Genomic DNA, 17,403 nt, shown 5'->3' on the forward strand with positions numbered 1-17,403 from the left:
CTGCAAAGTGTGAATAATGTTTAGTGTTTTTAAATATGTAAATAATATGTATTGCTGTCATCAGGGATGGTGGAGAGGCCAAAGAGTGAGGGGGCCAGGCCAGCTGTAAGTTGAAGACAAAAAAAAAAGGTCACAGCCTGCTGCTCTCCACCAATTATATCTCCTTATTTATAACTACACATACACAGCTAAGTAATTTGCTACACTGCTTCTTTGAATACTGTGACTGCTCTATTAGAGTATTTAGATCCTGACTGTTCTATTAGAGTATCTCGATCTTTTCTTGCAAACAGTGTCCTAAAAAGTGGGGGGGGGGGGGGGGGGGGGGGGGGGCATGGCCCCCCTGGCCCCCCCGTCTCCACCGCCTATGGCTGTCATTATTTGCTTTCTTTCAGGGTGCATGCATTGTACGTTTTAATTCCTTTTTGAAATATGTCCAAAATGCAGTCATTATGCTTGGTGCTTTCAGTTACCTAATATGCCTTGAATTATGCTGACATAATCAACCACTACCTATTTAGAAGTCCTTTCAAGAATTTTTCAGATAATATGTATGCTGAATGCAATTTTGGCTGTTACGAGTATAATACAATTATTCCATAATTGCACTCAGATGTGTCTGATTTCCTACTAATCACATAGTGATCACCCTTCATGGTTTGTACTACATAGCTATGCATGTCTGTGTGGCCATTAACTTCTAACAGGCGATGGCATTATTCTTCTATCCCTTGAAAGGGTTCCAATTTGATAGGTTCATTATTATATCATCATTGTTGCACTTGAAAGGCTTCAAAGCCAGCAATTACCGCATGGCTCCAGATTTTCGTAGTATAAAAATTTTGTAAAATGCCATGTTTTCATCAATAAGTAAATTTTCGTAAAAATAAATTCGTATTTTCAAGCCCTTTCGTAATTTTTAAAAAAATCGTGACGTTGCACGTACGTGCTTTTACGGTAATATGTGGAACACGAGTTACATTGTCGCGAAGTAGAGTACTTGTGAAGACAAAACAAGAAGCACGGATGCTTAGTGGATGGATGAGTACTGAGAAAAAAGCGTCATACTTGTGTCAGAGGTTATTAAGTGTACCAAAAACGACTGGACAGGTAGTACGTCGAACATTATTTTAAGGTCGAAGAGTAATAATAATGATACTAATAATAATAATAGTAAATTTCATGTGATGGTAGCCTACTTGGAGATGGTATTTAACAAACTCCTTTTACACCAACACTATCATATAGCTAAACTAAACCCTCACAAGCCTCGTGCTTTAACTATCGGTGGCTCGATTTCAATGCACATGAAAATTTCGTGATAAAAATTTTCGTAATTACAGTGCAATTACGAAAAATACGATTTTTTTTGCTACGAAAATTTGGAGCCATATGGTATCATTGGCTACTCTAAATATCAATATCTGTTGTACTTACAAGGTTTCTGTTTTCAGCTGATTTGATTGGCTATTCATTATATCACTTTTTGTTACACTTAAAAGGCTTATGTGGTTCTGTTATTTTATTGGCTACTTTACAATGTAATTACAAAAACAAATCATGTATATGTATTATGCAATTAATAGTCATGAATTTTCATCAATTATTCTCAAAATATTCGAATTTGTACTAGTAATAGCATGGGTAGCAGTGAAATTTGGGATAAATACCACGAGTGTTGTATTGGAAATGGAGATAAATTTCACGAGGCGAATACCCATGCTATTCCCAGTTAATACCATACTCGCTGCATATACGCATGCTGTGCATTAGCGTTGCTATGTACGCAACGCATCAACACTAATTGGCGCTACATTGTTAACATAAATTCTAGCCAATGAAATTGCAATTACAACTTTTTCACTGCTACCAGTGAAATACGGCATAAATTTCACTGCTACTATTGAGACTTTTGTATGGGCAGTGAAACAGGTATGGTATTAATCCCTAGTATTGCACTATCGTTTCACATATTGCTTTATATCTCCTAAACATATTAAGCAACTATGATAAAATTTTTAGGACTAGTTCTTTACTGTCCAGTGACCAATTGAGAACATTGGTGTGATCATAGAATAATCCACTTAAGATTGTGATAGGTATAAATGTAAAAAATCTTTTCAATAATTTTTACCATAAGTATGGTAGATTTATTGGGAATGATTTTTTGGTGTTTCATTGGATAGCCACAGCATTTAGCTACAAGCAGAAGACATAAGGATATATATTAGGGCTGGACGATAGTGGATTTTTCAATGCCCAAACAATAGTAAGACACTGTTCACGATAGATTAAAGCACAACGATAGTGAAAATTCTACTTATCACCTTCAAAGAGATATGCAAGTAGGTATGTTACTTATGGATATGTTTTCACTAAGAGACAAACAGCCTTTTTAGACTAATTTTTACTCCCAAATATTATTTTAAAAGGCATTTTGCATCAATATCTACATGTTTTGACATGTTAATTACTGTCCGATAATAAATTTTCTAACCATAGGCGATACCGATAGTGATTCTATCCCTATATTCCGACATGATCATACTATCCCCCAGCCCTAATATATTATATATTATGACAAGAATAAGGTTATGCATTGGCACAAGAAAGAATGGTATAAATGGCAATTCATTGTTCCTTATATGGAAATTAATTTTTTCTAACTTTTCTACGAAGTTACTGAACTGATAAAAAAGGGTGTTTAGACAAAACACTTTCCATCCAGGTACAAAAAAAGTTTTCAATTAGATTCAAAAAATGTACGGGAAAATAGATGCTGGGAGATTAAGGATCTCTACTAATTTTATCAGTTAATAATTACATGGAATTATGACAAATTTATTTATTATTTTGTGTGTTGCATTGTTAAATATGCTGCAGACATGTTAGTTGCTACATATATTATGGTGATATTGATACAGTTACTTCCAAAATACACAGGTTCTTCCAGCTCAGATGACAGTTTAAGTACTGGTGCAGCAGTCGGAATTACTTTTGTGGTGACATTACTTCTATCAGTTGCATTTACTTTGCTGGTTGTCTACATTGTGTACAAGATAAGGACAAGAAAAGAGCAGGCAGCTTCTGAAGATGAAGTACCAACAAGTGCTAAACCAATAGTTACTGCTAAAGACAGTGACGTGTATGAATTTCCTGAAAATGTTCAGTCTCCCAGATACCAAGGTGATCCTCTGGCTACTATACAACCAAATCCATCTTATGACATGCATTACTTTGGTACTAAGAACGACAAACCAGTTTATGCCAACGTAAAGTAGTGGCAACTGTCACTAAGCAGTAGACTGTAACTAGTTTTTGCTGTAGTTTACTATTTGTGTGTTGTAGCTAAGTGTGTGTTTTACTTTCCTAACTGCTCCCCCTGTACTTTTGATTGAATGTAGTTTATTTCCACACACATTATAATAAATTTGCTGATAGATTTATATGCAGTAATTTTGTACTATTTTAAAGGTGTGTGTAGCTAGTTGCTCATTTGCTATCACTATTGTTTAATTTTTCTTTGGATGAAGGCTCCTCTATAGATCTGTGATAGGATGCTACATCATGGTGCCTCCTATTATTGTGAAAGGTTTGTCTTCCTGTTTGGCCATCAAGTGACAGTGGTAATTATCAGAGTCTCAAAAAACACATGGTTTATGCAATTTCATCTTGCATTGCTACTGTTGAATACACTATAACTATAATCTGTGCTTGCATTTGGCTAGTAGATTGCTGTACTGGATAAGGAAAATGGGTCCTAGATCATGTCTTTTGCAGTAATCACAATGCACTCCTGTACTTATTAATATTAGCCTGTTCTGTAAACATTTTGTTTTTTAACATATAATATATAGGCATGTTTTACAGTGAAGTGAGCTGGAGGGAAGTGTACCATTAGTAAAAATTTAGTGCGTTTTTATAAAATGTAATTTATGGGATGTTATTATCATCAAAGAGATATGTACTAAGGTTCCTGATTAACACAAAAATAAGGTGATAATCAGTAAGCTTTTTTTATAAATGGTACATACATGTATTATTACTATTAATAACAGAGGAAATACATTGTCATACTGCGAAAATGGAGTATAGGCATATATACAGTAGTTTTATTTGCTCATCTTTTTAGTGGCTTGTATAATGTGTTATACAGAAATCATACATAAAGTTTAAAGAAGTGCAAATTTTCACAAAAATATGTTTATTCTTTTAATTCACAAAAATTTATTTGGATGTAATGCATGGATACATATGAAAGCCTATATTAGCTATATGGAAATTGTTGAATAATTGTTTGCTCATGGAAATTCCTTCTAGCACTAAAATAAATCTGTCCTTGGTATATTGCACTTCTGAAAAATAATATGCTATTTATTTATATACACTAATATATAGTGAGCTTATAATCTTTTTTATATGTGACCGGATTTGCTGTGACTACATGTGTATTCGCATGGTATTCACAAAACTTAGCTACTGTGTGACCAACTGATCAGGCCTGCAAAAATATGACGTGTGGGCACAAAATATGCTTACTAATTCAAACTCATAAGTTTATATGCTGATATACTATAGCCGCACAAATTTCAGGTGTTAGGCCACATAAACTTTATTAGTTTCTCATCCTTCTGTACTCAAAATAGTGGTGCGGGAGGGTGGATTTTATTTAATTTTTTACTAACTAGATAGCTGATTAGCCCTTTGTTTCCCACCAATAGTTTTTGCCATACATTTTTTGACTTCATGATAATATTTATATTTAGATGAATAGAAACAGCTTTAATAGTAACATATATTTTTATTGGATCAGTAACCTCTAAGCAAACTTTAGAAATAAAAATTCCTTATAAGGATCTAGTACGAGGCATTGATATAATTATTATGTGAATGAATTTTGGAAAATCAACCATATGGGTGCATTTGACACCTAAAATATTTAATGATCAAATCACAAACTTTATAGTACAAATCTACTTGTTGATGGTTTTAAGCCATTATCATTACCTTAAATTACAAGACAATTCTTGAAAATATTTTCAAAGCTGTGCCCTAGGCCTGCTCTTATTAACAACCCACTAAACATGAAAATTCTAATTATTTCATGCATGCCCATAAGGGTGATTTTCCAAAATTCAGTCACATATATATATATTCTTATATATTTCTGCATCTACAATACGACAGTATTTTCTTTGTAAAACCATCATACAATAATCTTTTGCCCTGATTTTTTTTCTGCTTGATGGTGTTGTAAATAAACTGAGTAAATCTATTGTGGTAAATATTTACCCATTTTGTAATTTTAATTACATCATACTTCTATATTAGATTATTCAAGGTGCTAATTGGCTTCCCTTAGCCACCAAGGTGCAAAAAAATCCTAGATGAGGTAAGAAAAATGGTGATGCGGGCACTCCAATCACTCATATCATTCCAATCACTCTGATCACTCCAATCACTGAGATCACCCCAGTCACTCAGATCACTCCAATGAGTTAACCACCTAATTGTGTAATGCTACTGAAAATGTGTATCATTTAGAGTACAGTAGTACACAGTAATATCCTAACTCCGTGTTATGGAAACTTCCTCTCCCTAATGGTAAATTTTAATCACGTCATTAATGTGGACACTATAACTCTTAATATCTATGTATAAAGTTTAACACTTTGTGTGCAAATTTCTAAATTGGGTTTCATGCTTAAATTTATTAATATGTTACTCAATAAGAAGTCTCCAATCATATACTCCGGTAAACCTACATCCCCAGAAAGTTAAGCATACCAGGCTACAGGAATATATAGCAACCAAAAACAAACAAACCTAATTTGGTTTTGGTTTCGCCGTACTCATATCTTTTACCTTTTGTAACATCAACATATTCTCTAAATGATAATTTTGTAATGGTAACATTAAAAGAGCAAGTCATGGATATGTATAACTTGTATATATCAACTGACACTACTGGTAGTAAATTATCTTTGATGGTAGTTCCAATAAGTGAAATATTTGATCCCTTCCGTATTGATAGAGTTGAATCAACATGATGTTCTCCAGGTAAGAAGTGATATTCAACATTTGACACTACAGGTAGTGTACCATTATTATCCAGTAAGTATTGATTGAGTGTAGCACAAGATTGAAATGGGAAACTGAGGTTACCGGGATTATCTGTAGGTAATACATAAAAGATGTCTGTTGCTGTGGATGACCATACTTGAAGCACTGTGACTGTGATGCACAAAATTCTTTCTTTCTGTAATAACAGGCATTATTATTATTATTATACATATGCAATTATGCATACATTCAACTCACCACAGTGCCCATACTTATTTACAACTTAGGATCACTATGTACACGTTTTGTAGAATATACAACTCTTTTCTTGAGCTTAGCCTGCTTTATACTTTCAGCAATGAAACTCAAATTGTCGTGTGTTTTACATACATATTGTGGTATAACTGTATTCAGTTGATGAAACTAAAACTTCACTTGTTTCAAGCAGAAAATGTATACATGGGATGTGATGCATCAGATGTAAACAAAAAATTGAAATTTTTGTACAGTTGAGTGAAACAAAACTGTAACTATGGAGGAATCTATACAATATGACATTAAAATAAATCTCTGCCCAGTCATTGGTGCAAACAATGAAAGATATCATTAATTCCAAATAAGCTTAGTTGTAAAATGTGATGTGGTGAAAATAGCTACATGGTTTATAGTCTTTCCAAGTCAAATATTTATGTATGTATGCCAACTGTTGTTCTACGTGCAACAAGATTCCTATTACATCTAATCTTTAAACCAGCTTGTACACTGAATTGGATCAACCTGAGGTTAAGTGTATAAATTGGAAAAGTGCCTTATAGTGATCTATGTCAAAGACTTTAATCATAGACTATCAGCTGTAATGAATGACTCAGGCTTTTGGCTCGCAGTATGAATATATGAGATCCATAGTTGATTGTACTATCAGCTATATTATGCCAAGCTTGAGTAATGCCTCCACAAACACCTACATATTCTTATACATAGGTCTAAGTCAAACATGCTCAATATTTTGCCCAAAATGCTTTCAGGATTTCCCAAAATTTTTGTTTGATATGCTTTTCAGTGTTCCCATTATGATCACATCATATGCTCTTTGGTTAACAACATTTCTTACAATTATATTGAACATTAAACAGTGAATGCTCTATTAGAGTACTTCACTACAAAGTAACTGCTCTATTTGATAGTATTGATCTAAGAATCTATGTATAATGCATTTGAATTCCCTATTGCAGTTTCCACTAGCTGCTCTATTAGAGAGTATTGATCTATTTTCATAGAATTTAGCTCCACAGTTTAAATATCCACCTAATATGCTAACATAGACTGGCAACTGGCCTACTCATACATAAATACACAGTATATTTATACACCCTGTTGAACAGTACTATATCTTTAGTGCAAAATTAAATTCATAGCCCGTGGTCTCTTACTTATTGTGGAGGATACATATTATTATTATTCATGTTTGTTACCATCCCTAAAAAAGCTTTGGCTGTCATGTACACTTGCATGTTAGTCAATTTCTGCTTGTTTAACATAATTGTTTCAGTTTTGTAAGTTACACAGAAAAAAAAAATCAAAACAAGAAACTTAACAGATCTTGTGGAAACTGGCAGATCTTGAGACAAGGGTTAGATTAGCTATTGGAAGGACAAATTGTCTCTTAAAAGTATATCTAATCACAATTCAATTACAGTATCAATTAAATTATCGATTGTAGCTATATTGTTGCTATCTGCATGTCTGGCATGAAAAATTGATGTAACCATAGATACTATTGACTCCATACCCGTCTATAGTATTGTAATGTTTTATTTGTTAGTGTGACTTTTGTAATGGTAATTTTGTAGTTGCATAACTTGTAGAGTTAGTAAGCCATTTTTGTAGGTGTTGTAATGCTACTTTAGGAATTTTGATTTTACTGTTGTGTACTGTAAGTAGGGACCCGACGATTATGCTGGCATAATAATGAGCATAATAGGTGCCTGAAAGCATTGAGCATAATGCTAGCATAATAGGCAGAACATTTGTGCATTGCCATAAAATCTTGCTTATCAAAATACATAACACATAAAAAGATCGATATACTCTAATAGAACAGTCAGAGAATAATCAGACAGCTGACTGTTCTATTAGAGTATATCGATCTTTACTGTGACATGCATTTTGACAAGCAAGGATTTAGAGTCTGTGCTTCAGCAACTTACTGTTTTCCCATAAAGTGCAATTAACTAGAAAAACATGGGAACTGAGGTATAAATATTGAGCATAATTTGAGCATAATAGGTAAATATTGAGCATTAATGTAAGCACAATAGGCAAAATTTCGAACAGTGCAGCATAGCATAATAGGTAAAATAATGAGCATAATCGGCGGGTCCCTAACTGTAAGGTTAGGAATTTTTGTTTGTTTTTCTGCCTGCATGTTTTGTAATATAGGATAGAATTTTGTGCATAGTTTTGTACCTATAAATACTTTGAATCATTGAATAATATTTTTAGTTTGTGTTAGTCAAAGCTCATAGAACTATTTACGAGTAAAGTCCAGCATGACAGAGCTAGTCCACAGGGGCGGATCTAGGGGGAGGGCTAAGGGGGCTGCAGCCCCCTTTCCTTTCTAAGTTAATACCACAAAGTTATACCCCAAGACAGCCCATATCAACCCTATCATGAACTCATATTTTTATCGTTTACCAAGATTATGGAACTCTTTACCAATAATTGACCTATCTCAATCACTAGATGTAATCAAACCAAAGTTGAAAGCATTTTTATGGAATCATTTTCTAGCTAACTTTGATAATACCCCCTGTACTTTTCATTACCTGTGTCCTTGTACCCGCTGCTCCAAGACTCCTGCACCAACCAATTATAATTATTTGTAACTATTATATAAATGTATGCATGTATAGTTTTTGTAGTTAAGTAGTTAGTGCTCTAGGCTACCAGTGCAGGACACTGGTAGTCCTTCAGAATTGTATGTCTCTGTAATCACTATAGCCTCTACTGTATGTAATTCCAATTCTGTAAAGCAATTATTAAATTAAATTAAATTAAATTAAACTTGGCCAATAAAACCCTAAATCTATTATCAAAAGCAGACTTATTTCAGGAACTATGCATCACTACCAACACAAATAATGTCTATGTAACTATACCTATTGTTCAACTCTGTTCTATTTTCTCAAAAGTTCTTTAAAAACAAGTTTCGATTGTGGGTTGCATCTCCAGTTACAAAAGTTTTAATTGTGGGTTTTGTTTTATTCAGATGATTTGCAGCGTTTTCCACTATGGCCATATGGTATTATATTTTAAAATGAATAAAGTGTTAGTTTGTTTAATTGGTTAGATTTATCAACTTCAGTAAAATTATGTAGCTAGCTACCAACTCAGCCATTTAGCAAACTGTAGTCGTTTGGTCATTTGCAGTCTCACTAGATAAGGCACGCAGCTATAGCATATTCACCCATTTTTGTCTTTGAATGTAGAATCTGTATAAGTTACCTTCTGATGTGACCCCATACTGTGGGTAATGGTGCTGGAATTTGTAGCTAGCCTATAGTTAGTTCAGTCTTCATAACTTGGCAGATCTAATAAGTTGACTATCACAACAACAAATTCAGAAAGCCCATGAATGCAAATAATAGTTGCACTTTGCTAAGGATTGCCAGTGGACTAGCTAATAGCTACTAGTACTCTTAACTGCATTCTGCTTTTCAGTACACTTTATTGGTGTTATGGCTATCAAAGTGTCACTAGGCTAAGGAGCATGCATACTAATAATTGTGACATTCAGCACCACTACTACTTAGTTATACATGTTTCTGCCTCACAGATTTAGCTGATTAGAGCATGGCTAAGAGGAGCTGATGCATTATGGCATATAGCTAGCTATATCTAAAAAATGCTTGGTAGCTACAAATAAAAGGATTATCATGCATGCATGATAACTATCCTCAATGCATATTGCAATCAGTCTTGATTTAATGGCAAAGTAAAATTTGAATGATATTTAAACTGAAATTCCATTTTCCACTGAAAAACTGCTAATAATACTCTCAGATTCACCTTTAGAGTGCCTAATTTTCAAAAATTTCCTGGGGAGCCATGCCCCCAGACCCCCTAGGTTGGCATGCTTCGCATGCTCACTAATGTAGTCATTATTTCAAATAGCTAATTTGACCATGGATACTACATGAATCTTACAACTAGGGCCTTGTGAGAAGGCTTGATATCTTCTAATGTCTGGCTATAGTTACCTATGTCCCTGTCTAGCTTAGCCCCCCCTTTCAAAAAATCCTAGATCCGCCCCTGACTGTCCTGCTGTGACGAGTATCTATGATATAGTATTAGCTACATAGATAGCAGAGTTTACTGTAGCTATTGCTACATGGACCATACTGATTACAGCTGTGATAGCTAATAGTATTTTTATATCTGTTTAACATATCTCTGCCCAAAACGTCTTTCTTAGTGGTTGTAACAACCACCGTAGAACCCTGTACTGACTACTCCTTATCTACTCATTACACAAAGATAATCCGCGTTTGTACGCATATGCACATGACACGCAGGGGCGTAGGAAGGGGGGAGGGTTCCGGGGGGTTCAGGAACCCCCCCTGTAAAATTTAGATTTCTGCAAGCAGGATCCTAACACATCATTTAGTGTGGCAGGACAAAATGAGTGAGCAATATCAAGACACACGGTAGTGTGTCGTACGGCCCAAGAAGCCGGCGCGCCACACCGTGAGTATATTGACAGGAAGAACGAAAACGTCATTTTCACACCTTTGTATCTCGGTGATCACTTATCTGATTGGAACCAAATTTGCTACACAGTTGCCCGCCAGCCAAGGGAGTCTACATTCCAAATTTGAAGGAAATCGCTCCAGCCATTTCCGAGATACGAGCTGCAAAAGTTTCGTATTTTTTTTCTTCGTTTTTTTTTCTTCTTCTTCTTCGTCTTTTCGCACACTTGCAAAAATTGCTATAACAAGCAAACGCGTACTCCGATCGCCTTGAAATTTGGCACACAGAAAGGGAGTCCAACGGCAAATTCTAGCATCAAATTTGGTACAAATCCGATGAATGGTTCAGGAGTTATGACCGATTATTCGCGTAAAACAAGATCGATTTGTTGTCACGCCTACAGGGTAAACCGCTTCATGGAATGAGTTGAAAATTGCTATGTAGATGGAGTAACCATCGTAGGAGTGCCTTTTGGTGGTTTGAAAGGAATCGAGATAAAGACCACGGAGATATGACACAAAACCCAACCTGTGTCACAATTACGCGATCGATTTTTATGAATAAAAAAGTATTAGTTTTCACGCCTACTAGGCAAACCGCTTAGAGCAATGAGCTGAAAATCGGTGTATAGCTGGAATAATCTTCATAGAAAGTCTTTGCAGTAGTACAGAAGAATCGGATTACAAACCACTGAGTTATAATTCGAAAGCCAACTCCGTGTAGCAAATGCGAGATCGAGATACTCTAATAGAACAGTCACCCTAATAGATCATTCGGCTAATTTATTTATTCCATTATAGAATTTTATTACATCACAAGTTATTCTGTAGGGAGTTCAGCTGCAAACAGTTAATCTTATAGACAGTTCAGCAAGAAGACAGTCACCATGTGGAGAGTTAAGCAAATATATCACTATAGAGATTCAGAACATTACAAGTCACACTGAAGAAAGTTCAGCTATAAACAAGTCATGCACTGTGTAGAGAATTCAGCTACAATTAAGTCACTCTCTAGAGAATTCAGTTACACAGAATTCAGCTACACACAAGTCACTGTGGAGAGAGTTCAGCTACAAACAAATTACCCTTTAGAGTGATCAGCTACAAACAAAACACTTTGCAGGGTATTCAGCTGCAGCAAATCAACCTTTAGAGCGATCAGCAATGAACAAATCAACACAAATCTACCTGTAGAGAGATAAGCTAGAAACAAATCACCCTGTACAGAGTTCAGCTACAAAAAATCACCCTGTAGAGACATCAGCTAGAAACTAGACACAATGCAAGGAGTTCAGCTACAAGCAATCACCCTGTAGAGAGTTCTGCTAAAACAAATCAACCTGCAGAGAGATCAGCTACAAACAAATCACCTTATAGAGAGTTCAGCTACAAACAGATTACCTGTAGAGAGATCGGCTACAAACAAATCAACCTGCAGAGAGATCAGCTACACACAAATCAAGTTGTAGAGAGATCAGCTACAAATAAATCACCCTGTAGGGAGATCAGCTAGAAACTACGCACAATGTAAGGAGTTCAGCTAGAAACAAATCACCCTGTAGAGAGTTCAGCTAAAACAAATCAACCTGCAGAGAGATCAGCTACAAACAAATCAATTATAGACAGTTCAGCTACAAACAAATTACCTTGTAGAGAGATCGGCTACAAACAAATCAACCTGCAGAGAGATCAGCTACACACAATTCAACTTGTAGAGAGATCAGCTACAAACAAATCACCCTGTAGAGAGATCAGCTAGAAACTAGACACAATGTAAGGAGTTCAGCTACAAGCAAATCACCCTGTAGAGAGTTCAGCTACAAACAAACCAACCTGTAGAGCGATCAGCTAGAAACAAATTACCCTAAAGAGAGGTCAGCTACAAAAAATCACCCTGTAGATATATCAGCTAGAAACAAATCACCCTGAAGAGAGGTCAGCTACAAAAAATCACCTTGTAGAGAAATCAACTACAAACAAAACACTTTGCAGAGAGTTCAGCTACAAACAAATCAACCTTTAGAGCGATCAGCAACAAACAAATCAACCTGTAGAGAGATAAGCTAGAAACAAATCACCCTGTAGAGAGTTCAGCTAAAACAAATCAATCTGCAGAGAGATCAGCTACGTACAAATCACCATATAGATAGTTCAGCTACAAACAAATTACCTTGTAGAGAGATCGGCTACAAACAAATCACCCTGCAGAGAGAACAGCTACACACATATCAACTTGTATAGAGATCAGCTACAAACAGATCACCCTGTAGAGAGATCAGCTAGAAACTAGACACAAAGTAAGGAGTTCAGCTACAAGCAAATTACCCTGTAGAGAGTTCATCTACAAACAAATCAACCTGTAGAGCAATCAGCTAGAAACAAATCACCCTGAAGAGAGGTCAGCTACAAAAAAATCTCCCTGTAGAGAGATCAGCTACAAACAAATTGCCCTGTAGAGAGATCGGCTACAAACAAATCAACCTGCAGAGAGATCAGTTACACACAAATCAACTTGTAGAGAGATCAGCTACAAACAAATCACCCTGTAGAGAGATCAGCTAGAAACTACACACAATGTAAGGAGTTCAGCTACAAATAAATCACCATGTAGAGAGTTCAGCTAAAACAAATCAACCTACAGAGAGATCAGTTACAAACAAATCACCTTTTAGACAGTTCAGCTACAAACAAATTACCTTGTAGAGAGATCGGCTACAAACAAATCAACCTGCAGAGAGATCAGCTACACACAATTCAACTTGTAGAGAGATCAGCTACAAACAAATCACCCTGTAGAGAGATCAGCTAGAAACTAGACACAATGTAAAATTACTAAGGAGTTCAGCTACAAGCAAATCACCGTGTAGAGAGTTCAGCTACAAACAAACCAACCTGTAGAGCGATCAGCTAGAAACAAATCACCCTGAAGAGAGGTCAGCTACAAAAAATCACCTTGTAGAGAAATCGACTACAAACAAACATTTTGCAGAGAGTTCAGCTACAAACAAATCAACCTTTAGAGCGATCAGCAACAAACAAATCAACCTGTACAGAGATCATCTAGAAACAAATCAACCTGCAGAGTGATCAGCTACAAACAAATCAGCTTGTAGAGAGATCAGTTACACACAAATCAACCTGTACAGAGATAAGCTAAAAACAAATCAGAGTTCAGCTAAAACAAATCAATCTGCAGAGAGATTAGCTACATACAAATCACCTTATAGATAGTTCAGCTACAAACAAATTACCTTGTAGAGAGATCGGCTACAAACAAATCACCCTGCAGAGAGATCAGCTACAAACAAATCACCCTGTAGAGAGATCAGCTAGAAACTACACACAATGTAAAGAGTTCAGCTACAAACAAATCACCCTGTAGAGAGATCAGCTAGAAACTACACACAATGTAAGGAGTTCAGCTACAAGTACATCACCCTGTAGAGAGTTCAGCTAAAACAAATCAACCTGCAGAGAGATCAGCTACAAATAAATCACTTTATAGACAGTTCAGCTACAAACAAATTACCTTGTAGAGATATCGGCTGCAAATTAATCAACCTGCAGAGAGATCAGCTACACACAAATCAACTTGTAGAGAGATCAGCTACAAACAAATCACCCTGTAGAGAGATCAGCTAGAAACTAGATACAATGCAAGGAGTTCTGCTACAAGCAAAATCACCCTTTAGTGAGTTCAGCTACAAACAAATCAACCTAGAGTGAGATCACCCACAAAAACGCATTTGTACAGAGTTCAGTTACAAACAAATTACCCTGTAGAGAGATCAGGTAGAAGAATTCACCTTGTAGAGAGTTCAGCAACAAAGAAACCACCATGTAGAGAGTTCAGCTGCAAACAAATCACCCAGTAGAAAGATCAGCTAGAAGAAGTTACCTTGTAGAGAGTTCAGTTACAAAGAAACCATCATATAGAGAGTTCAGCTACAAAGAAATTATCCCGTAGAGAGTTCAACTAGAAGAAGTCACCTTGTAAAGAGTTCAGCTACAAAGAAACCATCATGTACAGAGTTCAGCTACAAAGAAACCACCTGTACAGCATTCAACTACAAACAAATCACCCTGTATAGAGATCAGCTAGAAGAAGTTACCTTGTAGATAGTTCAGCTACCACAATTCACCCTGTAGAAAGATCAGCTAGAAGAAGTCACCTTGTAGAGTGTTCAGTTACAAAGAAACCATCATGTAGAGAGTTCAGCTGCAAACAAATCACTCTGTAGAGAGTTCAGCTACAAAGAAACTGCCATGTAGAGAGTTCAGCCTCATACAAACCACCTTGTAGAGAATTCAACTACAACAAATCACCCTGTAGAGAAGTTACCTTGTAGAGAGTTCAGCTACAAAGAAACCATCATTATAGAGAGTTCAGCTACAAAGAAATTATCCCGTAGAGAGTTCAACTAGAAGAAGTCACCTTGTAAAGAGTTCAGCTACAAAGAAACCATCATGTACAGAGTTCAGCTACAAAGAAACCACCTGTACAGAATTCAACTACAAACAAATCACCCTGTATAGAGATCAGCTAGAAGAAGTTACCTTGTAGATAGTTCAGCTACCACAATTCACCCTGTAGAAAGATCAGCTAGAAGAAGTCACCTTGTAGAGTGTTCAGTTACAAAGAAACCACCATGTAGAGAGTTTAGCTGCAAACAAACCACCTGTAGAGAGTTCAGCTAGAAACAAATCACCCTGTAGAGAGATCAGCTGGACGAAGCCACCTTGTAGAGAGTTCAGCTACAAAGAAACCATCATGTAGACAGTTCAGCTGCAAAAAAAATCATCCGGCAGAGAGTTCAGCTACAAAAAAATCACCCTGTAGAGAGTTCAGCTAGACGAAATCACCTTATAGAGAGTTCAGCTACAAAGAAACCATCATGTAGAGAGTTCGGCTACAAAGACACCACCATGTAGAGAGTTTAGCTGCAAGCAAATCACCTGTAGAGAGTTCAGCTAGAAACAAATTTACCCTGTAGAGAGACCAGCTAGAAGAGGTTACCTTGTAGAGAGTTCAGCTACAAAGAAACCATCCTGTATATAGTTCAACTACATTTCAAGTCACCCAGTAGAGAGATCAGCTGCAAAAAAATATCCTGTGGGGCATAATGGGCATGTAATAAATATATGTATATAATTTGTATAATTACTAATAAAATCAAAAATAATTGAAGTACTAAAATTCTTCTTTAAGTTCTTTTCTTCTTCCTGTAGTAAAGAAAAAAACACATGGGTTAAAAAAGCCCCAAAGCCAGCCATAGGCCGGCTTTGCAGTATACAAATACAAAAAGAAGTGATATCTAATCAAAAACAGCCAAGCTGTAAAAAAAGGTGCGGCCCCCAAAAAGGCCATGGTGAAAAAAGATGTGAAATCCAAGGTGGCGGCCAAGAAATGGCTGTGATGGTAGGTTAATGGTTACAATTTAATAACGACAATTCAGGTGAATTTTGTGCCGCTTGGTCTTGGCACCAAATTCACCTGAATTGTTGTTATTAAAATGTAACCATTAACCTACCATCACAGCCATTTCTTGGCCGCCACCTTGGATTTCACATCTTTTTTCACCATGGCCTTTTTGGGGGCGCACCTTTTTTTACAGCTTGGCTGTTTTTGATTAGATAGTATAATGGCACAGCACAACAATTGATAAAACTTACATTCATCTCTCAGGGAAGGATTTACAGAGGTAATATGAGCCCTCTTCAAAATTTGTTAAAAAGATCGATATACTCTAATAGAGCAGTCAGGTATATACTCTAATAGAGCAGTCAGGTATATACTCTAATAGAGCAGTCAGGTATACTCTAATAGAACATGCATGTAAATATCCATGTCCATATGAAGTTTTTCAAATATTCCAACATTAAATGCAAAACTTAGCATGACCTTATACTGCTATAGCTTTGGTGAGCAGTGTTTAAAGATATAGAGCTCCAGTAATTTATCACTTGTGTTATGCAAAATGAATTCATGCTATGCATATTTGTATAGTTATATTGTTTTGATTGCCATTTGTATCAGTGGATTCATGGCTCCTATACCACAGTGAGATATAACAATCACTTACAGATTACTAGCTATATGTGTCTCTATGTGTTATGCTGTCTGCTTCCACTAGGTGACTTTATCTAGTACTACCTTCATCCCAGGAGCACTTAATGCATCATAATTAATGTAATTTTTGCATAAAATATAGCAATTTGCTGAGTTTTGATTTATTAAAATATTGAAAGTCTCTCAGCGGCTGGGGCTGCGCCCCCAGACCCTTGCTTCTAGTAACTCAATACTGGTGCTGGAACCCCCTTCAAAAAATCCTGGCTACGCCCCTGACACAGACCTCTAGCTTCAAATTAGCGGTCTTTTCATACTACCTAGCTATGTGGCTGTGGTGCCAAAGCCTTAGCTACTGCAAAGGCTTAATGTCAAGATTCTTACTACCTGCATGTACCAGCCTTTAGCCTTCACATAAGATGAGTCACGTGATCCAACGACACACTTTAACTATCCCAGTACAGAAGTCTCGTGATCTCTGTTTCAGCAACCACTTTTTGACTCACTGTTTTTCAATTTGGGTCT

At 36.1% G+C, this 17,403-nt stretch overlaps 1 protein-coding gene across 1 annotated transcript in view; it reads left to right on the forward strand.

Moving 5' to 3' along the window:
• Window positions 1-3,446, forward strand: part of LOC136246677 (low-density lipoprotein receptor-related protein 1B-like) — a 169,954-nt gene extending 166,508 nt beyond the window's left edge. Inside the window, exon 19 of the mRNA XM_066038225.1 lies at window positions 2,944-3,446. Within this exon, the coding sequence (XP_065894297.1) occupies window positions 2,944-3,281 (338 nt within the window). The 3' untranslated portion in view covers window positions 3,282-3,446. The remainder of the gene's footprint in view (window positions 1-2,943) is intronic.
• Window positions 3,447-17,403: the final 13,957 nt, after the last annotated feature.

The sequence above is a fragment of the Dysidea avara genome, chromosome 2 (assembly GCF_963678975.1).
Source record: "Dysidea avara chromosome 2, odDysAvar1.4, whole genome shotgun sequence".
Classification (NCBI taxonomy): domain Eukaryota; kingdom Metazoa; phylum Porifera; class Demospongiae; order Dictyoceratida; family Dysideidae; genus Dysidea; species Dysidea avara.